This window comes from Schistocerca gregaria, chromosome 1 (genome assembly GCF_023897955.1).
Source record: "Schistocerca gregaria isolate iqSchGreg1 chromosome 1, iqSchGreg1.2, whole genome shotgun sequence".
Classification (NCBI taxonomy): Eukaryota; Metazoa; Arthropoda; class Insecta; order Orthoptera; family Acrididae; genus Schistocerca; species Schistocerca gregaria.
The window spans coordinates 948,339,218-948,364,531 of NC_064920.1; the positions used below are offsets into that span (position 1 = coordinate 948,339,218).

At 39.7% G+C, this 25,314-nt stretch overlaps 1 protein-coding gene and 1 non-coding gene across 2 annotated transcripts in view; one reads left to right on the forward strand and one right to left on the reverse strand.

Annotated features, from left to right (window-relative positions):
• LOC126276028 (protein PBDC1) overlaps positions 1-25,314 on the forward strand; it is a 56,354-nt gene that overhangs the window by 23,630 nt on the left and 7,410 nt on the right. Inside the window, exon 4 of the mRNA XM_049977245.1 lies at positions 9,842-9,982. Coding sequence (XP_049833202.1) covers positions 9,842-9,982 — 141 coding nt within the window. The remainder of the gene's footprint in view (positions 1-9,841; positions 9,983-25,314) is intronic.
• Trnal-caa (transfer RNA leucine (anticodon CAA)) lies at positions 24,795-24,869 on the reverse strand. The gene has a single exon. It is a non-coding gene; the product is annotated as a tRNA-Leu (tRNA).

A 25,314-nucleotide genomic window follows, 5' to 3' on the forward strand; every position in this document is an offset into this window, starting at 1 on the left:
GAATGTAATAATTCCAATTCCAAAGGATGCAGGTGCTGTCAGGTGTGAATATTGTTGAATTAACAATCATGAGTGCAAAATGCTGATGTGAATTATTTTCAGAAAATTGGAAAATTTGGTTAAAGCTGACCTCGGGGAAGATTTGTTTGGGTTCCAGAGAAATGTGGGAACACGGGAGGACTCTACAACATATCTTAGAAGTCAGGTGAAGGAAAGGCAAACCTATGTTTATACTATTGATAGACTCAGACGAAGCTTTTGCAATGTTGACTGGAATACACTCTTTGGAATTCTGAGGGTACTGGCACAAAATACAAGGAGCAAAAGGTTATATAGAACTTGTACAGGGTTCCAGCAGTTATAAATATTGGTGGGTGTGAAATCAGTGGCTCAGAAGGGATGTGAGACTGGGTTTAGTCTATCCCTGTTATTTAGTTTGTACATTAAGCAAGTAGTAAATGAAGCAAAGTAAAATTTGGAGGACAACTTAGGTTTGCAGATTACATTGTACTTATATCAGACACAGGGTTATAAATACAAAAGCAAATGGGGGTAATGAGGGAGTAGGTTTATAATGAATAAAACAATAGGAGTGCGGGTAAGCTACTACAAACAGCATAGTGAATGCCTTATTGTGGTCAAGATAGACACGAAGCCCATGGCTATTACAGTAGTACAAGTTTATATGCCAACTAGCTCTGCAGATGACGAAGAAATTGATGAAATGTATGATGAGATAAAAGAAATTATTCAGATAGTGAAGGGATATGGAAATTTTATGGTCATGGGTGACTGGAATTCAATAGTAGGAAAAGAAAGAGAAGGAAACGTAGTAGGTGAATATGGATTTGGAGCAAGAAATGAAAGAGGAAGCTGCCTGGTAGAATTTTGCATAGAGCATAACTTAATCATAGCTAACACTTGGTTCACGAGTCATAAAAGAAGGCTGTATACATGGAAGAAGCCTGGAGATACTAGAAGGTATCAGATAGATTCTATATTGGTAAGACAGAGATTTAGGTACCAGGTTTTAAATTGTAAGACATTTCCAGGGGCAGATGTGGACTCTGACCACCATCTGTTGGTTATGAACTGTAGATTAAACCCCTCAGGGGGTTCAGCATTTCGTTGCTGGGTACGGGCTTGGCGACCCCGGGGGGCCTGAGCTGGGGACTGGGAAGTGCCACAAGTCCTCAATACCATAAGCTCTGACCGTGCTTCAATGACCACCATGAGGCGCGACAGTGGAACGTTGTATGGTACAGAGCCTGTGGACCTTGGCTTAACTGCCTGGGTTGTGAGGATGGTATGAACCTCTATATATATAAAAAAAAAAAACCTCAATCTCAAGGTGTGCTGCGCGCCGAGGAGACGCATGGCTGTTGAGGTAGAACAGTTGCTAGTGGGCGACCTCTGGGGAACCTGCCACTCCCCTGTTGTATTGGGCTTACCCAGGCAAGTGGGGCTCTGTCTGAGTGGAATGTAGTCAAATTAAGTTGTGTGATGCTGAGGGAAGTAGATTAGGAAATGAGACTTAAATTAGTAAAGGAGTTTTGCTATTTGGGGAGCAAAATAACTGACGATGGTCGAAGTAGAGAGGATATAAAATGTAGACTGGCAATGGCAAGGAAAGCATTTCTGAAGAAGAGAAATTTGTTAACATCAAGTATAGATTAAGTGTCAGGAAGTAGTTTTTGAAAGTATTTGTATGGAGTGTAGCCATGTATGGAAGTGAAACATGGATGATAAATAGTTTAGACGAGAAGAGAATAGTAGCTTTCGAAATGTGGTGCTACAGAAGAATGCTGAAGGTTAGATGGGTAGATCACATAATTAATGAGGAGGTATTGAATAGAATTGGGGAGAAGAGGAGTTTGTGGCACAACTTGACTAGAAGAAGGGATCGGTTGGTAGGACATGTTCTGAGGCATAAAGGGATCACCAATTTAGTATTGTAGGGCTGCGTTGAGGGTAAAAATCATAGAGACATACCAAGAGATGAATACACTAAGCAGATTCAGAAGGATGTAGTCTGCAGTATGTACTGGGAGATGAAGCAACTTGCATAGGATAGAGTAGCATGGAGAGCTGCAACAAACCAGTCTCAGGACTGAAGACCACAACAACATGTCAGACACAGCAAAGGACTTGATTGGTTAGTCGATTGTGTGTTCCATATTTCGTTTGAACAGTTATTTTATCTAAATTATGTTGAGTGAGTCAGTTTCCAGGGTATGTATGTGTGATTGGTGTTAATTGAACTATAATTTTTTAGCCCATCTTGTGCAACCAGGCTAAAGAATTAGTTGTGGTTGGCCCCTGTGCCTCACCCATAAGGGGTGAGGCAGAGGAGTGAAATAATTGTCCAGGAGAAATGATTTTGTTATATTTAAAACTTCCTTTGTTGCCTGTCATGCATTTTATAGTCACTTACAGCTTTAACAATGGACACTAAACATTACTTTTTTTCCTCTGCTGCTGTAGTTATGGACATCATTATTCTTCTCAAATTGTGATGGTTTATTTGTGATCATTAGCAAATGTATTTATTGTGGTATAATTAAATAGCTTACCTCCTCGGAGAGGTATCTACATGACAGCTGTGAGTCAACACACATTAATAACTGCCCAATTTTGTGCAATCAACATTTTGTTTCTAAGTGATGAGTTACCCCAGAAAATTACTCCGTAAGACATTGAGTGAAAACATGTGAACTATGTCAGAATGTTGATTTATTTTTTTCTAAGATGAGCAATTGTAGGAAGTGCAAAAGTAGGTGAACTTAGTTGTTTTAGAAGCTCAGTAATGTTCTTCTGTTTCAAGTGAGTCAGAACTTTTGACTGAAAGATTGGGTCGGTGGGTAGGGCACATTCTGAGACATTGAGGACTCTTCAGTTTAGTATTGAGGGGAAGTGTGGTAAGTAAATATAGTAGAGGGAGAGTAAGTTATGAGTACAGTAAGCACGTTTGAATGTATGTAGGGTGCAGTAATTTTTAAATGGCGAAGAGGCTTGCAGAGGATAGAGTAGCATCGAGAGCTGCTTCAAACTAATCATGGGTCTGAAGATGATAATGCTGACGATGACATTATTACTTGTCACACAATTGTATAACAATCACCTTTACTTGCCATGTAGCTTACAGAAATTTTAAATCTGTGAATCTAGATGTTCAAATAATTTGTAGAATGGGTTTCTTTTGGACTGGTAGGTAGTCCCAATTTCTGGCTTTTTGTTGGACACTAGTTTGTAGAATATTGTATTACCAGTGTGTGTAACTCCATTCTGAATCTCGACAAGAGACCAAAGTCTACATGAAAAGTAAATTTGTGCCATGCATCATGACTTGTGTATGCATTGGCTGCTGGCCACAATACAGTTACCAATAGGACAACAGGGGGCTGGCTGCCAATATGGGCAAAATTAAGTTTTCCCCACTGAAGCTGGCAGTGGTTAAAATAGGGTGCCAGCATTGCCTATAAGGGTTTACACTTGTAGACTGCACTAGTTAACAACTGCAAGTAAACTGACACTTGCTAAAGCATGTTGGCAGTGGTAGGTATTTTTAACAAGCATTTCGCAAGTGCTGATTAGGTAATCATGAAGGTGTGAAGTGTCAACTAAGAAATTGTTTTAATTGGACTAGGATTCTGTGTTTTTGAAATAATATGATGGAGGTAGATTTCCATTGCAAAGATTTACTGTTCATTACCACAGTATAGCACTGAGGTGGTGTGAAATTTCCCATAGACAACATTGAACATTTTGCAGGACACATCCAAATGTCAGACACTTAAAACTGTAATAGACATGTTCATTTTGTGGAACCTGCTCACTGTTGATAACTTGCTATTTGCTTAACCTTTTCACTTTGACCATAAAGCTGTAAAATAATATGACCAGACACCTGTTTGGATTAGTCAGTTTGATTTTGCAGCCAAACTGTAACAACAATCAGTGTTCTGTACAACAAACGCCCTGTGTATTAGTAAAGATTACATGTTCCTGTCCACATTTGTACTTCGAATGTAAAGCATCAGGGGCTTAGTTGTCCTCTGCTGCCTGAATTCAGAACACACAGTTTCTAATTGTCCACCCACCTGTGTCTTTTGTAAATATCCCTGTTCAGAAACAGGACTCTGGTTGTAGATTCGTGTTTGTTGATGTTAAGCTGTATGAAACACTCAAGTGAGTAGTGGGCTAAGATTCTCTACACTATCAAATAAACAGAGCCAATCAAAGATGCTAGCAGCTTTTAATTATCGAATCACATAGCAAACAAAGCCATAGAGTGCTAATAAATTATATAGTAAATGTTCAACTACAATGTAACAGTGTGTAACACTTGAAATTTTTGTCCTCAAAATACTTTACATAAATTACAACCACGTATCAAAAGAAGCTTCCTATTTACCCACTCCTCCCTGCATTGCTCACAGAGACTCAGTTCACGAAATAATTGAATAAACAGCAAGCAGCTGAGCTGTTACACATACTGCCTCTTACCTAACAACCACACCATCCAGATGATCTATCCGGGTGCACTTACTTCACTCTTGAAACTCAACTACTTTGCTCAGCCTAAAACATCTCATTCAGTGTCCATTGTTGGCATGAGCCAAAGCTACACAGAGACCTCTGCATTACGTAACACTAAATTTGTTAAAGAATATAGTATAGTTGTGACAGTTTACCATTTAGGTTTACTCAATAATTGCCAGTAAAATCTGAAATATATATGAAAGAATGAATTAGTGAATGAAATTTTATCTGTATCTCATTCCATTTCTTGCGTCATGCTTCACTTAATGCATTCTTTCTACATAGTAACTTCCATAGCCAAAAAAGTTACAGCCTCTTTCCACTTTAGCATGACAGCTTCATGGGATTCACCGAAAAACTAGTCACTAGATTCATCAGTGAATCAACAATAAAAGTATTGCTGGAATAAGACTTCCATATCTTTGGCAGGTATTCATTAGTACTGTTGATTGTAGTAAAAGAGTTATACTTCAGACATCTGAATTAGCGTCATTCTGGTTCTCAGGTGGGCCATCAGTGAATGCCACTTCAAAGGGATTTTATCAGTCTGTAATTTCATAATGTATAGAAAGTATTTTCATGTAACTTGATACTTGATGTACATCCTACAAATTCTGGTTTTCTTTTTGTGAACAGATCTAGACAAAATATTAGTCATATTTCAGTTCACCTAAAATAACTTCGTAATTAATTAAAAGAAAGCATGATATCTTAAGGTTTCCCCCCATGCATACAGTGATTCATGAATCACTCTTAAAATTCATTCTCTCTCTCTCTCTCTCTCTCTCTCTCTCTCTCTCACACACACACACACACACACACACACACACACACACACACACACTATACTACTACACATTCAGAAATTCCTCTGTGGAGTAGGAGTTGTCAAGAGATATGATTTCAGTTCATTTTGGAGGTTTCCATTACATAGTAGGTGGCCAAAGTTTTTATAGCTGAGTACCTTCGTCTGTGCCTTACTAAGACTGAATGATGGGTGGTGTAAATCATTTCCCCAACTAATATTTTTTTAATTAATTTTACCATTTTTGTCTTTAAACTGTGACTGTTGACAACAAACTTCATAAGGGAGGAAATGTACTGTCAAGTTGTTTTCATTGAGCACAACAGGTTAAGAGATGTCTATGAGAAATATATAAGAATTGTAAAAGAATGGACATGAAAAATTACAGATCTATATCCCCAACTTTTGTTTGCTACAGAATCCTCAAACGTATTCTCAGTTTGAATATAGTAAATTTTCTCGAGACCAAGAAGCTTATGTCCGCAAATCAGCAATGTTCTAGAAAGCCTCATTCACGTGAAACTCAGCTTGCCCTTTTCTCTTGTGATATACTGCAAACTATGGAAGAATGACAGCAAGCAGATTCCATCTATTTCTAGATTTCAGGACAGTGTTTGACACAGTGCTCCATTGCAAGGTGTTTAATGAAGGTATGAACATGTGGAATAGGTCCACAGATACATGGCTGGATTGAAGACTAATTAACTTCTAGAATCCAATACGTTGCCCTCAATGGCGAGTGTTGATCAGAGACCAGGGTATCATCAGGAGTGCCCCAGGGAATGTGATATGACTGCCGCTGTTTTCTGTATACATAAATGATTTGGTGGACAGGGTGGGCAGCAGTTGTTTGCTAATGATGCTGTGGTGCGCAGTGCATTGTTGAAGGTGAGTTATTGTGGGAGAATACAAGAAGAACCAGACAAAATTTTTAGTTGATACAATGATTGACAGCTAACTCTAAATCTATAAAAATGTAAATTAATGCTGATGTGTAGGAAAAACAAACCCATAATGTTCGAATACAGAATTAGTAGTGTCCTGCTTGACACAATCACGTCGTTTATAAATATTTGAGCATAACATTGCAAAGTTATGTGAAATGGAACAAGCAGGTGAGGACTTTGGAAGGGAAGGCAAATGGTCGAGTGCAGTTTATTGGGTGAATTTCGGAATGGAGGTCGCTTGTAGGTGGCATGTGTGATCTTTTCTTGAGTACTGCTAAAGTGTTTATCTGTACCAGGTCAGATTAAAGGGAGACATCAAAGCAATTCAGAGACAGGCTGTTAAATTTCTTACCAGTAGATTCGAAGAATACGTGAGTGTTGGAGAGGCGATTCAGGAGCTGATATAGGAGTCCCTGGAGGGAAGCTGATGTTGTTTTCGAGGAACACTATTGAGAAAATTTAGAAAATCAGCTTAAGCTAACTGCCCAACAATTCTACTGGTGCCAACATGCATTGCGCATAAGGACCATATAGGTAAGACACAAGAAATTAGGCCTCATAGAGAGGCATAAAGACAGTCATTTTTCCATTAGGCTTGGTTACAATTCTTGTCGACAGCTCTCTTAAGTTGTGTGGACTATCTGTTCAACATGTTATCTGATGATGGCCTAAGAAGCTGAAAGCCGGTTTGTGATGAACTAATAAATATTATTGTGAAACATTAATATATTGTATTCATGCTATTAATATGAAGATGTATTGTATGAAGATGCTTACCATAAACTAATGACCCAACCCTGAGAACAATAAACATGACCACTGAGCTTGATAAGCGTTCATCGGTGGAAGAAAGTGCGGTAAAGAATATTCTCCCACAGGCACGAATACCACGTACTGTTCTTGTTCTACAGAAGATCCAGAGAACTGGATGCCCTTATGACTCATTCTATCCACCATTGGTTTACTAACATACAAACTGGCAAAGTACTTGGCAAGACCCCTCTTCACATATGGGTTACTTTGCACAGTCTTTTTAGAACTGAGCTGAGTTCACAAGTTGAAAAACTGTCTTTGATTTATTGAGGGTGACATGTAAGTTTTGATGTGGTTTTGTGTTCATGAATGTGCCTATCAGACATCAATATGTTTTGAGTTATTTGAAAACACTTTCAGATCTTATTTTTTGTACAGTGGCCAGTATTATGATCAGATCAATGATGTTACAATGAGAAGCCCATTGCTGGCCACGATCCCAAACTTCTTCCTGGAGAAGTTAGAGGATATTGCCTGAGACGTGGCCCCATTAAAGACTAGTTGTTTGTTTCATTATGTTGATAGTGCCTGGAACAACCATTTCATTATGGAAAGAGTAGATGATTACACTTTGGCCTTCCTTGATGTCCTCATCTATCGCAAATGCAATGGATGCTTTGTCCACAGCATATACAGAAAACCAGTGTATACTTATCTGTACCTACCTGCCATCAGACATTGCCTCGAACAGGATCACAGTGTTATATAAACATTGGTACATTTTGCAATAATACCATCAGGCCCCAGTAATTTGCTGCATGTTGAGGCAATTCAGACACAAATGGTACAGTCATCGCTTGATAAATGAAGTGATCTCAAACAAGAGTTGCAGTAAAACCACTGATGAGGAACAGTAAAATAAGTTTGTATTTCTACTGGTGTTCTTTGGCTCCATGTTAGATAAGCAGTGTGCAGAAAGGACACAAAATTAAATCTATCTTCAGACCTTTGTCAGAAGCCTGGCAGTTCTCAGGATGTACAGAATACCCTGAGTTTGTGGGCAGTGTTATGTCAAACAGTGTGCACTGTAGAGCAATGCAGGAAAGAGGATGTTTTATTGTCTACAATACTTCAAAAAAATCTGCTTTAGCTGAGCATCCTGTAGAAAACTGTCACCAGGTGAAATTTGATGACCTCTCTGTCATGGCTCTCACTAAAAATTTCAGGAATTAAAGAAGCCATTGAAATAAAAATCATTGAAAACTTTCTTAATAGAAGCAGTGGCCTGCATTCCAGAATCTAGTGATTGCAGGACTGAAGTGGCCACATTGAATACCGTCAACATATGCTGATATATAGTGATACCATGGGCTCCGTGATGTCACGGCTGGCAGATAAGGGTGTTCGAGCAGTCATTCCTCTTGACAATGGCCAAGGGATACTTGGTGTAAAGCTTATGGCATTTTAACCACTTGATGTGGCTGGAAGACTGAGAAAATTTTTCTCGGTGCTACTGCCACTTGTCTGTGCATGCTTAAACTAAATTTGTAGATTTCTTTTCTCATTAGCTTCCAGGAAGCTTACCTTCAGTCAGTCACCAACTCAAAAGTGCTTCCGAAACTGTCTTAGTGTGGCCAAGTGACCACCTCAAACCACCAGATTGTGAAATTCTTTACCAGGTTCATTTCTTGGAAACCTGAAAGTTTACCATGGCAAAACTTTGACAAGCAAATGTATACTTTATCAGAAAGTAACCTACAACCAATACAAATTTCTCAAACAGCCAAGTGCAGCACTTAAGTGAGACCAAGTCTTAAAGATTTGTGTGAAAAGTTTTGAATTGAAAATGAACTTGCATACTTCGGAAAGAAATAATCATTATTTTAATTTCACAATGACAGGCTAGAGGAATTTGAAGTGTTTTGAAACAGTATTATTTCTTCGTGTTTCTTTATTAAAATATTCACTACTTGTGAATTTATATTTAACTTTGTTTTCTAGTTTCAATTTACACACGTCTTTTTTTAGAAGAAAAATGAGCTTTCTGTCTTCCATATGTTTGGAAGTGTGCAGTAGGTACAGTGTTTAGCCTTACCATACCTGGGGGTGTAGATGCTTATCAAATCTTCTGCAGCCAGACATTTGCATGCACAAAAAATCTTGAGGAATGTCACAGCAACAGTATCTTGTTTGGGAAAAGTATCTCCAGTTTCAGTTGTTGCTAATTTATGTTATTGATTAAGGTAATTATTTCTTAAAACCTTCTTGTATGAAAGTGGATTGCAATATGTTTGTATTTTTAGTACTACTATTAACTGATTCTCTTCTATTGTTTACAATTCCCTTTGTCTTAAATGAGCACTAAATGTGTAGAATGTTTGCCTCTTTACTGAAATTAGAATAAAACTTTAAAATCAGTTTAGATTTAGGAAATATTTCATTCAACTTACTCTTCCTCTCAACTCAGACATCTCCACAATATATTCTTACTAATTATTGTTCTGAGGTGATACAGTTAACAGTTCATGTTCCTAGAACAAGGTCACCTAATGAATTTGCAGATGAAATAATTTTTCTATAAAATAATTCGTACTTGTAGTGTTAAAGACATCTGTAGCTTGTTAGTTGTAGTCACTTACTGTTCAAAGAGTAATGTTACTTTCTCCTGTGGTATTTGTTCTCCTAAATTATGTTAAGAATATCTGATTTAACTTGAACAGGAATGATAAAAGTTGTTACACGTACAAGCATTAATGCTACACAATGTTAATCTTTCAACAATTTTACTTTTCAGATTTTATGTTCAGTAGATCCAAAGCTTTTGAGACTGACACCCCATGATGACATGATTTACAAAATTTTCCGTGAGGAGTTTCCAGATATGAAAGTGGATATGCTGGTAGAGGATGAATTAAAAAGTGCACAAGGAAAGGAGGTAAACAGTTTAAAAAAAGTATTGTCTATTTCTTATCATTTTGAATTGTTCAGATCTTTTATTTCTCTATGCTGGATGCTGTTTCATGGCATACTTGGTATAGAATTGGGTGTCCACCTGGAGTTATGAATGGGGGACTGTTTTACCTCTGGAATACTTTAACTAACACAATGCCGCTATCACATAATGGAAACTCCAGGTTGGAATACTTATAATATTAGGAAAAGGACAGATTGCTTCTCACCATGAAGATGACACCTTGAGTTGCAGATAGGCACATACACATATAGGCAGCTGTTATGTTGAAGGAAGGCAGCAGTCTGGAGTGGGGCAGGGAGGGGAGAGGAATAGCAGGGTCCGTGACAAGTCTTTTGATGCCTGTTATGTGCATATATCATACATAAAATGTGAAAATGCAAGGGGTATCCTATATGTAACTTTTACAGCTTAAAACATTATTTCCCACATTTTACACTGTTTTATTTTTTATTATTATTATTATTATTATTATTATTATTATTATTATTATTATTATTATTTTGTTAGTTCCTTGTAAAGTGTAAAGGCGGGATTTCACTGTACTTTGAGGCGAATTTGGAGAAACACACAACTATTTTTTGAACCAAAAAATACTTCTATCAGGAAAGCAATTTCTCCACAGGAGCAGTTGATGGTAGAGTTAAAATTCCTCTCTACAGGAAGAGAGTACAAGGATCTAGAATTTTCTACTGCAATTAACAAAACAAGCCATTAAAATAGTGTGTTATGTTCAGCTGCATGTTGTGCCATGGGGTCATCTACTTTGCTTTTGGCCACTGTTTGATAGTGGACTGCTGGTTGGCAGTCATAAAAAGCTGTGCAGTGATTGTGGCATAGCTGGATGCTGGCCCATGATGAGGTAGGATAGACCAGTGACAGGACTGGAATAGGAAGAGCTGGGTGAGTGGATTGGTTTTGCACATGGGTGTTCCATGGAGATACGATTCTTGTGGCAAGGGGTTGGGATTGGGAGTGGCACCGGGATGGACTAGGATGTTTTGTAGGTTGTGTGGGCAATGGGAGACTGCTTTAGGAGGGGTGGAAAGTATCTCAGTAGGATGCCCTTCATTTCAGGGCATGAAAATAGGAAATCAAGGCTCTGGATGAAGGACATGGTTCAGTTGTTCCATTCTGGAATGGTAGTGGGTGATGAAGGGGACACTTCTTTGTGGCTGATTCTTGGGGGAGGGGAGGGGGGGAGGATTCACTGTGTGAAGGGAAATGGCATGGGGGAGATCAGTTTGCGGACTAGGTCTGGGAGGATAGTACCTGTCCATGAAGACATAGGTAAGGCGCCCCAGTATACTGAGCAAGGGAGTTCTTTTCATTGCAGATACACCATCCCCGACTGACCAGACTCTATGGGAGGGATTTTTCGGTGTGAAAGGGATGACAGCTGTCAAAATCCACATCCTGTTTTTGGTTGGTGGGTTTAATATGGACAGAGGTGCAGTTGGAACCATCAGAGAGGAGGTCAATATCTAGGAAGGTGGCACACTGTGTTGAGGAGCACCATGTCAAGCAAATGGGACTGAAGTTGTTAAGAGATTGTGAAGGAATAAACATGGGGTGTCTTGCCCCCAAGTCCAGATCATCAAGATAGTATCAGTGAACACGAACCAAACTTTTGGTGTTTTGGGAGGCTAGGAATGTCTCCTATAGATGGCCAATAAAGAGATTGGAGAGATTGGCATAAAAGGGAGCCAGTAGATGCCCATGCCTGTGCCGCAGATTTGTGTATATACCTTCCCTTCAAATGAGAAGTAGTTGTGGGTTAGGATAAAGTTAGTAAGGTGTATGAGGCATGAGTAGTGGGTTTGGAGTCTGAAGGAAGTGGGGAAAGGTAATGTTCAATAGAGGTAAGACCATGGGCATGAAGGATGTTTGTGTTTAGGGAGGTGACGTCAACAGTGTCGAGTACGGATCCAGGAGGCAAAGGGGTAGGGATGTTGGAGAGTTGGTTAAGGAAGTGAGTGATGGCTTTGACGTGGTAGACTTGGTTATGGGCAATTTGTTGGAGATATTGGTCAAGGAGAGCTGAAATTCTTTCGGGGGGGGGGGGGGGGGGACTAACCAGCCACAATGGGATGTCCAGGATTGTTGGGTTTCTGGATTTGGGGGAACATGTAGAAGGTGGATGTGTGGGATGTCGTAGGGTTAAGGGGGGAAATGGATTCAGGGGCGTGTCCCAGGGAGGGCCTAAGTCTTTAAGTAGGGACTGGAGTTTGTGTTGGACTTTTGGACTGGGATCAGTCTGGCGGACTTTATAGGTGGAGGGGTCGATAATTGACAGAAGCCTTCCGCCAGGTAGTCACTGTGATTCGTAACAGTGTTGGAACCTTTGTTTGCAGATAGGATGATTACGATCAGGATTTGTTTTGAAGTTATGTATGACTGTTTCTTCTTCTACTGAAAGGTTGGTGTTCTGAGGAAGGGAAATAGGATGGATGGTGAGGCTAAGTAAGAGGTAAAGAATTCCAGGAAGGTGACCAGTGGGTGGATAGGTGGGAGGAGGAGGGGGGGGGGGGAGGATCATGAGTGGATGATTTTGGATGGAGTGACTGGTGGCAAAGGAGTGCTTACATTCCAGGGATCTGGGGAAGAAGAGTAGGTCTTCGATACATCCAGTGTGGTTAAATTTGAGTATAGGGCTAAAAGTGAGGCCTTTGGATAGGACTGAAACTTCTGTGGAGCTGAGAGTATTGGTGGAAAGATTAACAACAGTGTGACAGGAATGTTTTGGCTCTGGATGTGGTGGAGAGTTTGTAGAGAGTTGTGGGGTATGTGGAAAGCTGAAAATATCAGTTAGGCAGGTTTTAGCTGCCTTGAGAGGTGGACAAAGAGGAAAATTGTTGGTACGAAGGGGTTGGATAGTGGTGCCCCAAGGTGGCAGTAGGATGTCAGCAGATTGGATAACTTGTGGAGGTGGTGTCTGGAAAGCTCCTGCAGGTGCTGGAGAGTGAAGGATTCAATTTCAGTGATGTGTTGTATGGAGTAGGGACTGGAAGACAGTAGTACCTTAACAGAGGGAGCAGAGGTGCTTCTTGGATGCCTGTGACATGGTGACGTGTTTTTGCAGTATTAAGTTTGTGAAGGCCAGGGATTGGTGGAATCTGAAAAGGTGTAGGTCATTGTGGAAGGATGGATGGGATCCAGAGGAGAGGGAGGGGGGAGAGATTCCATTGTTTAAGCAGCATTTGAGAAACAGGATGTGGGACTAGATTTTAGCCAGGGAGAGTGATATTTTATCAAACTGGTACAGAAAGATGAAGTAAGGGTCCACTGTGGCTGGAATATTGTAAAGGAAACTGGAATGTCACAGAAATGGGCAAAATAAGTGTTGATGGTTGTTGAGAGGAGCTGGATGAGCAAAAAGATGCATAAGATGCGCAAAAATACACAAAGATTCACAGAAATATGCCCCCTCCAGATTGCTGCCTGCATCTGGCCTGAGATGTTGGAGTTGGCAGTCGTGTGTCTGTGAGGTGTGTGTACTTGTTTGTGTGAATGGTGAGTGTATGTCTTTACTGATGAAGGCTGTGGCCAAAAGTTTTATGTAAGTGTCTTGTAATTGAGCCTGTCTTCAACATGATATGTCTTCATGGTAAGTAGTAGTCTGTCTTTTCCTACAGTTTTAAAAATCATGTTAATAAGCTGAACCCCTTACAATGTCTATGCTCACGAGGGACCAACACCCACAGAGTCTGTTTAAGTAGTGAACTGACAATAACAAAGATGTGGACCTCGTATTGTGAAGAGAACCCTAAAAACTCTGTTAAGTACGGTTACTACAGGAGCATTTTTTGCAAAGGCTTTGGTGCCCCATTTGTCGATACTTGCTTAATATGCTCATCACTGTAAATTCCTACTGAAGTGGAAAAGCGAAGTTCCAAAAAGGAGATCCTGCAAACCAATCTCAAAGTCTACACAATGAGAGCTGAGGTGCCTTACACGAAGCTGAAAGAAAATAATGATGCTGAAATAATTCCCGGGTATGACTGTCAGAAGAAACTAGTACCACCAAAGGTGCTTTACCAAGCAGTGTATTATTTCTGTCAAACGTGCTTTTACAACTTCACAATCTGTCAAGGCTCCTTGCAGGCCCCCAAGAAAGCACACACACACACACACACACACACACACACACACACACACACACACACACACACACGCCCTTTCACACATTTGGCTGGAACATGGCTATGCCAAAGGATCAAACCAACAAGCATTGATGGTTCACCACAGATTACCTCATCTAAATGTTGATGGAGCGAAAAAACTTCAGTTGGTTTCTGGTGGATGTAGGGGTAATAATGCAAATAGGACGATGATCTGCATGCTATGCCACTGGTCTTTTCTTGAAGCTCCTAGCAGTGTAGAAGAAATTGAACTGTGGTTCCCAGTAGTGAGCCACTCATTCATACCACCTGACTGAGTTTTCAGTAACATCGAAAACTTTGCAAGTTGAGCATAATTGAAAACCTGTCTTTATACATGCAGCACATTGAGAAATTTGCAACAGTAGTATGCCTAGGACAAAACGAATGTCCTGTTCCAATATTTGAAGGAATATGCAGAAAACTCAGTGAAAGTTACTGGTAACTTTCCAGATTCAAAAAACCAACAAAATTGTGGTCATAACAAGTAAAAAACAAGATGACTTGTTCAGTTTCTGGAGAGTGCTTCTACAATTTTGAAGCTGGAGAGTGGAGGAGCATTCTGAAGAGGGGAATACAGTTCAGCAAAGGAAACAGCCCAACATCAATCACAACAGGTGTAGAACTTCCATAAGCCAAATTTGGTGGAGACGTCGTAAAGCTTTTGGAGCTCCACTTTGATGAAGACTGGGTGACCAGTAACAAACTCATATTCTACACTGAGGTGTTGGATGAGCAGGAAGGCACTCCTAGAGTTGCTCCTGCTGCTGCCAACCCGCAGAACAAGGAGGTAGCTGGAAGCGATGTTTAGCTGATGGATGGTGTTGTTGAGGGTGATGTCACTTAAAAGCAATTTTTAGCCAGTTTCATTTTCCAGAACTTTTTGTTGCTGTTTTAACCAAGATGCAACATTCCACCAATTTTTTTCATTTTTAAAAATTTTGTTGACGTTTTACTAAGATGCAATTTGGAACTCATTGTATTTTCTGAAATAATTGTGATGTCGAAATTTCGTATTTTTATATGCAAATTTTGTAGAATTTTCAGACTTCTGTTCAAAATAAAATGTATTCTGTTTATATTCATGATGATTAAATTCTGTTCTGTTATTCCTAATGTATCACTGAGTAGCTGGTTTTGCAACTGAATGTGTGTTTTGTAATTGGATGCAGAAACCAACTCAATATTTCAATTAAGGTTTTAATGTATAAAACATAATCACAGATTTCAGCTGTTAATACTGAGTTATTAATTAGTTTTTTTACTTACTTTAAAAAAGAAGTGAAGTCTTTAACTTTAGTAATTTGAATGGGATGGGTTTTTCGTGATTATCACAGTTTCACTTATCATGCAGTTAGCAGCTTTTGGATCTAGGCTACTCACATACAGTTGTAAACATTTTCAGCATTTCAAAAATATTTTAAAATTAAAACATTGTTCATAGTACAGCAAGTGTTCATTTGCATTAAAGCAAGTTTTATTTTTACTTTTTATTGACACTTAGTGTTGCTTTCAGCATCCAGCTTAAGCACAAGAAACTTATTACCTATAGAGTCACTGACTGTCACCTTAAAATATGATTTACAATCATGTTATTCAGACCACTATTTTCATGCATAGTTTTATTCCATTCAAGTCTGTCTTTAATTACTATGTCGACACGATCACACACAAACTTCTCCCCTACATAGTTCATGTGCATTCCTTGCTGGGTGCATGGATTATGATGCAGTGTACTTACATCCATTATAGCAAATTTTGCATTCTCAGAACAGTTTGTTTTAATATTTGTGATTTCTTTATTGAAGCACAAGCTATAAATCAAATCATTTCTGAGTCGCTACAGCAGTGGCAGTATTTCTTGATTTGTTCTCTTCTAAAAAAAAATCTGCAGAGCTCCGAAGCAAACATGTGCTTCATTTTTTTTTTTTTTTTGCAACATTGTTTGAGGCCATTATACATATAATGGTCATCTTCTTGTATTACTTTCATTCGAACTACAAGGTGAAGAAAGGACACGTCTAACGAAAGTGAAAATGTTTAGGAGCCACAAAAAACTTCACAGTGAATTTGGAATACAAAGTCTGCACATGAAACTTTCCTGCAGCTTTTTCAGTAAAAGTTTTGTCACAGTACTGAAAGGAAAACTAGTTTGATAATGTGACATAAAAGGCAATTGCTGTACATTTCATATATTGTACATATGCCCGTTTCACAAAGTATGACTTCTACAATCATAGGAATTTTAAAAAGTGTAATGAAATAAGAAATGAACAGAAAACTGCCAGAAAAACTTTATTAGTATTTTAGATAACACAAAATTGGGAACTGATAAGAATCTTCAAAAAAGTATGAGAATAGAACAATAACAGGCAGCTTTTCTTTCCATTCATTGACTCTTCTTCTATGTATATTGTGGGCAGTTTGAAGTGTCACACACAAACTGCTCTGTATCCGGCATGAATATGTTTTGCAGATTTTTGCAGCTCCTTCACTTGTTCAGTATTGGAACACTACCAATGATGTATGCTTTCTCCAAACTTTTCATGAAGTAGACTTTGTAGGATATTGTAGCATTTAAGAGGATATGTGGGCTTGTTTAGTCTGTCAATATACTTATAAGCAACATTCTCCCATTTCATATCTGATTTATATTCGGTATGTTTCAACTTGGATAATTGAAAAGTAATTTTATTTTGCTTAGGAATATTACTTCCTTCTGTGTCATCTGATACACACATCTTTTTACACTTTACACTTCCTGGGCCACCATTTGCTGAAAGCTAGAATATCGTACTTTGATGGAGAAATGTCCAGATACACTGCTCTTTTTCATGAGCCCACAATATTCTTCCATTGTATATGTTCTTTCACTCCTCCTGACGAGTCATTTAACGGCCGTAAAGTCCATGTCATAGGGTAGAAAGGAGTGTCTGCATATAGGCAAATAATGGGTTATAGTTTTAAATATTTTTGTTATCAACCATATTGAGTAGAAAACAAACTAGTGTACGATTCGTATTTTGTCCAGGTCATGTCACTAAACAATATTAGATACTGCGCATCTTCCTCTTAATGTTTTGTTGAATGTAGTGCAACAAAAAGCTTCAAACTTCATCAGAAATTTCCTTGGTGTTTCCTTCATGGTAAACATACATTGTTAAATGGCCAACACTTCCTACTTTACAGAAAGGGAACAACTGTGCTATATATGTCTATGGGAACAGTGTGGAAGTTGCGGAAGACGTAGAAACTTCGGGGTTACCAGTATGGGAAACAGGAATATGGATAACTGTATACACAACAAACTGTTCCCATAAATGTCTATACATACATATATTTCAGCACAAAGAAAGATACATGTGTACACTGTACAAGATACAAAAGCTGACTGGAATGTAAACATGGCGGTTTGCCCGAGCAGTTAGTTCAAAGATCATGTTTTACATGGTTGATGTGACTATCAATGCCACATGTCCATTCTGCATCTTTCAAGGCCCTAGATGTCAGGGCAAAAGTGTTTGACGGCTTCATAGACTGCCAGAAGTTCTCTGTCATAAGTGGAATATTTCTTCTGTGCTGTAGACAGTTATTTAGAGAAGAAGTGAGGGGTTGAAACCGTGTCGTCTTTGCATTGCTGTAGTACTGCCCCAACCGCGATGTCGCTGGTGTCCGTAGTGATGAACAACTTGGCAGATGGATCGGGGTGGGCAAGTATTATGGTGTGAGCTAACACTTTCTTTAGAGCCCTGAAGGCCTCTAGCATAGGTTCAGTCCAACAGACTGGTTTAAGGCCCAAAGTCTCTTTGCCGGACAGTCGAGTCTGTCAGCGGGGCGTGCACGGTGGTGGCAAAAGGTAGTTGTCGGTGGTAGTAATTTATGGTACCCAGGAAACGTTGGAGCTCTTTGTGCGTAGGTGGGGTTGGCAATGACATGATAGCCTGCACATAGAATTTGGGAGGCTTTATTCCGTCTGTGGAGATGGTGTAACCCAAAAATGTCACAGAAGACTGGTGCATTTGTAATTTATCTTTGTTGACCTGGAATAAATGATCTTAGTGGTCCTCAGTCGACTTGCTGAAAATGAGGATGTCATCCAGGTATGCAAAGCAGAACTCGAACTGTCATAAGATTGTATCAATGAAACGTTTCCACATTTGTGCCGCACTGTTTAAGCCGAATGGCATGAAGTTGTATTGGAACAAACCAAGCGGAGTGATGATAGCAGTCTTTGGAATGTCTTCCAGCGCTACAGGAATCTGGTGATATGCACGTTTACAGTCAATAACACTGAAGATTGTGGCATCTGACAACATATGGGTGACATCGTTTATGTTCAGCACTGGGTAGGTTCAGCATGTGATGGTACGAGCGTGTAAGCATCTGTAATCACCACAGATTCAAAACAAACCATTGTGTTCAGTGACGAGGTGAATGGGTGAAGACCAATTGCTGTCCGATGGCTGTAGAATGCCTGCCTGCAGAAGGTCGTTAACTTGCTGGCAGGCCATGCGCAACTTAATGGGCTTGAGGCATCTAACCGTGCTCCTAATAGGAGGGCCGGTAGTGGTAATTATCTTGTATTCCATTCAGTCAGTGACGGAAGAGACTGAGAACTGCACACGAGGCTGAGTAATGTCTGGACGTGAAGTTTTGGGATGAGTGGGGCGCTATGAGGTGTAACCATTAGCGCGGGTGGGTAAAGGCAGCATGAAAGTCACATGCGTATTACAAGAGCGCAGCATGCGCTTGTTTGGAGAGGTTGGCTGCATGTGCAGCACGTAGTGGATCTGGGTGCACAGCGACTGTCTGTTGTTAGCTTTACCTTGAGTAACTGGTGCAGGCGAGACAGGCGTTGAAGTTTTGCAGGGAACGGCGATGGCTGCTGAATCATATGGTTCGCGCATGAGAAAGGGAGAATGTTTACCAACACATGGGGCGGCTGATTGCGCGGTGGGCATGTTCGATCGTGCATACAATTGTTATTAGAAGCACTGTTTGAAACACATGGCACTGCACGTAACGGGCATGTGGTGGGTGCAGAGATCATTGAACGTGAATCGTCACTTGCAGTGAATGTTTTTGAACTAACCTGATGAGAATCCATGCTGGTGCCTGCTGATGAAGGTCGAACAGGTGAAGGAACTGTGGATTGCAGTTGCAGAAGTGAGGTACAAGCCACAGTGAGCTCGTCAAAAGTGTGAGCAATGCATTGTTTCAACTCGTCATTTTGCCGATGGAGTTTTGCTGCTGCATCGTACTCTGACTGTAAATTAGTGACACAGTTCACAATTTTGTCTGCTGGTGTGAAGCACTCACGAACCAAATCGCATGGCGCGGCGGAAACGGATCGATGAGCATAAGTGCCTGAGCATGGTATCAGAGTGTTAGAAGGATGGTGTAGCACTGAACCTTGGACTATGTTCGGGGAGAGTTTGTAATGGGACAAGAAATCCATACCGAGAAATGGTGCATCAACGTCGGCGATGTAAAAAGTCTACGGGAAATGTAGAGAAGCAGATAGATGCACCATAACTTTAGCAGAGCCGACAGTTCGTAATGTTGATTCGTTGACAGTGTGTAGAAGCAACTTTGTCAGTGAAGAAACGGGAGGAGCCAATGATGTAGGTATGATGGGCAAGTCATCCCCTGTGTGGACTAGGTAAACAAGCCTCAACGAAATGTCGGTTACGGATAAATGACCGCTCGGCCGAGAGGACAAGTGGATGGAATCCACTGTTTGAGAATGCCTGTGAAGTTTCCCGCAGGACTCGGCATCATTTAGATCCTGTGGTCAGTATTTGGGTGCTGGCAAGGGTTCTTGGCCTCATCCCTGAAACTCTTGTGGTACCAACAGTATGGATGAGCCGGATGTGGCAGTGGTGGTGATTGTTTCTGTGGAGGAGATTTGTCCTCGTTGATCTGTTCTGAAATGTAAACCGGGACGTATGGTGCATGTGCGATTCTTGAGTGCTCGGAAAGAGGAGAGAGCGAAGGAGTACTGCCTGGTGGTGTACATGGTGTGGAGGCGGAACGAGCCCTGCCTCTGCCCGCAGATGGCAGCGTAGTGCCAACCAGCGGTGAGAGGTGTGCTGGTTGTTTTTGTCGCAATAGTGCATACAGTTGATCTGCAATGCGAAGGTGAGATCCGATAGACTTGAAGGAGTGTGGTAGCACAGATCTGCGGTTGAGCCTGGCAAACTTGATGTATAAAAATGTCCGTTATTAAATTGTGAGGAAGGCAAAACTGGCATGGCTTGATAGCAGTTGACCACATGTGCGTTTTGCACAAATGGCGGTGTTGCACACGGCACTACTGCAACCGACATTGCGGCATGTAGAGGATCAAAGCACACGTGTGAATTTGTGTCCCTTTGAACACTACACGAGCGATCGATCGTTACACAATTCTGGAAATCGTCAACTTAACCATTCACATGTTGACGTGCACAGTCCGGTGACATGAAACCTGAGTCCATTGTTTGAGGTAACGGCGTAACATTCGGCTGTTGTAGAGCTGCAAAGTTTGAGGTTAATTTCATTGGAGATTGCAAATCACTGTCCATTAGTGGCAAAACAACCATTGGCAGGGGATTGGAGTAGCCTGGTAGTAGTAGCTGAGCCTCCAAATCCTCATATAAAATGTTGGGTGAGGCAGCCATGGCGTCGAACATAAAACCAGTTGATTCCACACAGCCAGTGCGGAAGTAGTGGAAGGCGTAGAAACTTCGGGGTTAGCAATATGGGAAACGGGAATACGGATAACTGTATACACAACAAACTGTTCCCATAAATGTCTGTACGTACATATATTTCAACACAAAGAAAGATACACCTGTACACTGTACGAGGTACAAAGGCTGACTGCAACATTAACATGGCAGCTTGTCAGAGCAGTTAGAGTTCAAAGACCATGCTTTACGTGGTCGATGTGACCTATCGATGCCACATGTTCATTCTGCATCTTTCAAGATAACCAGCACCCTGTGAAATTATGTTCCAGTGGTTATTTGTGTGACATTTCTCCATAGTGCATAGAGTTATAATCCATCTGTTGAGTAGTACAAGCAAAGGAAATTTCTAATTTTGCTAAGAGATAGACTTTCTGCATCTTATACCATAGTTCATTTGAAGGTAGGCTTCTACAATGTTTTTAATTCCCATTTGTGATTTCAACGTGCTAGTCACTGCTACATCAACTTTGATGTTATTTTTTGCCATTATGTTTTTCCAGTTGTGGTATTCATTTCTGATAGTTAATTTGTGGGTACTATATGTTCCTACATTTGTCTTATTTCATTGCTTTTCAGTATTATCAAACAATAGAAAATCCAGGATGGGTGTAACAATATTATTAGAAGGAAAGTTGCCGAAACTGTGATTTCAGTTGCTTGAGACTGTAGTTGTGTGTGTGTGTGTGTGTGTGTGTGTGTGTGTGTGTGTGTGTGTGTGTGTGTGGGCGCGCGCACGTGTATGTGTGTCTTATTGTTGACGAAGGCCTTAATGGCCAAAAGCTTTAATTGTGAGAGTCTTTTTGTTGTACCTATGTGCGACTCAGCATCTTCACTGTGTGGTGAATAGCAACTCTCCTTCTCATAATATTTTTCAGTGTTATGTTGCAGATGAAAATATGCTTACCGGTTATGTTACGTTAACTGACTTCAAATATCACACTTATTTACATTATTGAAAAGGAAACATTTTTTGATTCATTAAATGAAATCAGTTAGAAAAAATACAACTGCACACTATTGTAACACTGCCTCCCCCACAAAAAATAAAAAATAAAAGAAAGCTCTTCTGAGACTACTTATGCCACTGAGCCTGAATACCTTACTATGGTGTGAAAACAGGTGTCTGGGATCTAAATTTGAAAATGAAAGAAACTGCCTTCAGCATACCACCAGACATCTGCCTCTGTCTACATAACCTGCTGGCAAGGAAAGTTGGTTTTCCTTTAAATTATGAGGGGCGGATTGTACCCACTCATATCATCTTACACAGCTTGGACCTGCCTTTCTAAGTACACACAATAGATTCTTTGTCATATAGACATTAACAGATTTCATTATCACTAACAGATTTCATTATCACTTCTTTGGTTGAAAACAAGAACATAGAGCTGTGAATACAGACTTAATACATGCTTCTGTTTCATAAGAGTTCTTAACCTAATTTTAAGGTGCAACCCAGTATGTTTCAGTGTTTCGTTTTCTTCAGATTTCCTGGTATTTTTGCACAACAACTTATGCCAAGTATGACACAGATTGGAGAGATCTTGACCGTAGAGCATCAATTGAACTGTGTATTTTTGTTGTCCACAAGTATAAATATGAAAGTCATCAAATATGAGATGTTAGCTTTCCTAACATGCAAGTCAGCATTCCAGCCACTCCATTTGCTTTCCTCAGCCATCATAGCACAGGACACGTGATATCATGCAAATGTGTTTCCGGCAGCTAAACAGAGCACTGATAGTATTTGTTTTAATATCTGTTGAATATTATTGTTGCTATTTCATGAATGAAGTTTGTGGAAACAGTTTGACCTCTGGCATAGGCCAGGGACTAGGTTGAGTTGCAATGCATCAGACGCTGTCTTGATTTGTGTGTTGGCAACAGTGCCACTTCTGGTGTTTTTCATATTTGTGGTTGCATGTTATTAAAATGTCTCTTAAGTAACACACTGAATTGAAGATCTCCCGAAGACGTGCTGCCCCCCCCCCCCCCTTTTTTTAGATATGTTTTGTGAAATTGTTAGGAAGGTTAATGTTAGTGAGTAAAGCTGATATTGTAATCTAGTGTGATAATGTCACATCTAGATATCTAGTTCTTTGTGTAATATATCAACTGTTATTTTAAGATTACATGCAATTCTCAAAGTTAAGAAGATAGTTAAAATCCAATTTCAGCATTTAATAACTATCATTTACCAACATTAGTAAACTGATAGTCTCAGATTTACAGGAATGGGAAAAATGCCAAATTTTGCAACATTTTGTAAAACTGTAATTTCAAATTTAGAGTGTCAAAGAATTTTCGAGAACTCGTTGAACATGTGCGCCATAAGAGGTCTCCTTTATATGTGAATTGCACTTTATTAGAATTCCTGTGATGAATCTCTTTACCACCTGCCTTTACTGCAACTAAATTAGTCATCAGTTAACCTTAAAATAAGTCTTGAAAGATGCACCAGGCTGTATTATAAACTTTCATCCACCTCATGATCTTTCATTTGTAATCCCATAAAATAGCATACTTGGGGGCTGTGATGACATGTAAGACACTTTCCCACTATGCTTCTGTATCAGTTCTTTTTATGAAATTCTGTTGCTATCCAATGACCTCATGTCTCCAATAGCTTATATCCGTGTTACCTTTCCTCCATCAGTTGTGGTTCTTCAGTCTGCTAGGTGGCAAGGTGAATGTGAAATTAGCTACATGTGATATGGTGTGGTACTTCAGATAAATAACAGAGGTTTCCTAGTGTATTTATGACTTCCTAAAAGTGTAAAACTATAACTTAATCATGGTTTATTTACTGGTCAGTGCTACAGTCCTTGTAGAACCTTGACCTCTTTTATTACCTGCCTCCATTCTTGTCTGCCATTGCTATCCTTCTCAATTCCGGACTCCCATTGCTTTGAGGTCCTCTTCCATGTCTTAAAGCTATTTTTTTCTGCATCTCCTCTTTTCCATTCAGGCATTGCTATAAACATTTTCTTAATACTCAGAGTTTCTGACATTCTCTGTAGATGATCAGCCAATGTTGTTTTACCTAACTTGATTTTTGATTTTCATTACAATATTCAATGTCAAAAAAGTGTTCATAGTTCTGCATTTTTCCTTGTTTTCTAATTTTCTTCCTCTCTCACTGCCCCAACATTTTTCTGAAAATCCCCTATCTCAATAACCAGTCTTCTTCCTTTATAGTCATTACCTTGTCTTCCAATCCACAAATTTCTGTATGTCTTAATATAGTTAAACATATTTTGATTTTTATATTCCTACTAACATTTGTGGACTTACATATATTCTACAAGGAATAATAGCAACAGTTTACACTTGTTATTTCCTGAATTTCTACGGCTGCCCTATTATCTTCTTCTGGGGGATCAAAACTAGACATCTAAACTCTTCCACTCTTTAATATTCTTTCCCATTTTTGTTGATTGAAGTCTCTCCTCTATCCCCACCATGTTCTCTAATTATCATATACATTGTGTTGCTTATATGCACTTCCAGTCCAAATTTCTGCATTGGTGCTTCCAATGCTGCATAATTATCTTTCAAAGCTCTGACATTCCTTTCAGTTAATGCTACGCAGTGTATGCCACCACCTGGGCCCTATTCTGTAAGCTTCGGTGACCTGTTACCGATAGAGCTGCACACCAATTTCTTTACAACTGTACCAAGAGGTGGTTAGTTTTCAGTATTGTCACTCATTTGGTTTAGTGTGATTCATTTGCAACTACAACTCATTTTAAAAATATTGAGTGGTTTTAGTTCCAGATTTAATGATTGTTTTGTTTTACTGAAGAATCACGAGGAAGCATCTCAATGGAAAGTGAATTCAAAGTAGACTTTGTTCGAAACTTCCTGGCAGATTAAAACTGTGTGCCCGACCGAGACTCGAACTCGGGACCTTTGCCTTTTGCGGGCAAGTGCTCTACCAACTGAGCTACCGAAGCACGACTCACGTCCGGTACTCACAGCTTTACTTCTGCCAGTCCCGAGTTCGAGTCTCAGTCGGGCACACAGTTTTAATCTGCCAGGAAGTTTCATATCAGCACACACTCCGCTGCAGAGTTAAAATCTCATTCTAGACTTTGTTCCTTTGTTAGATATATGGCTTGTATTGTTATTGTGGATGATTATAACACACAAAGTCAATATTCTCACAAAGTACCTGTTTGGACCCCTGTGACCCCAGTTGTTTTTCGTGCCCTAAAGCAAAACAAATCAAACCAAAATACCTGTTATTTTCATGTATTTAAGAGTTTAAAATCATTAAATTTTAAAACATGAGCTCTGTTTATGTATATTACAGGAGTATTTGCTGAAATTACTTGTGACTTTGCATACTTTTTCCTGCAAGTGGTTTAGTTATTAATTGTTGAAATGCATTTACAACTTT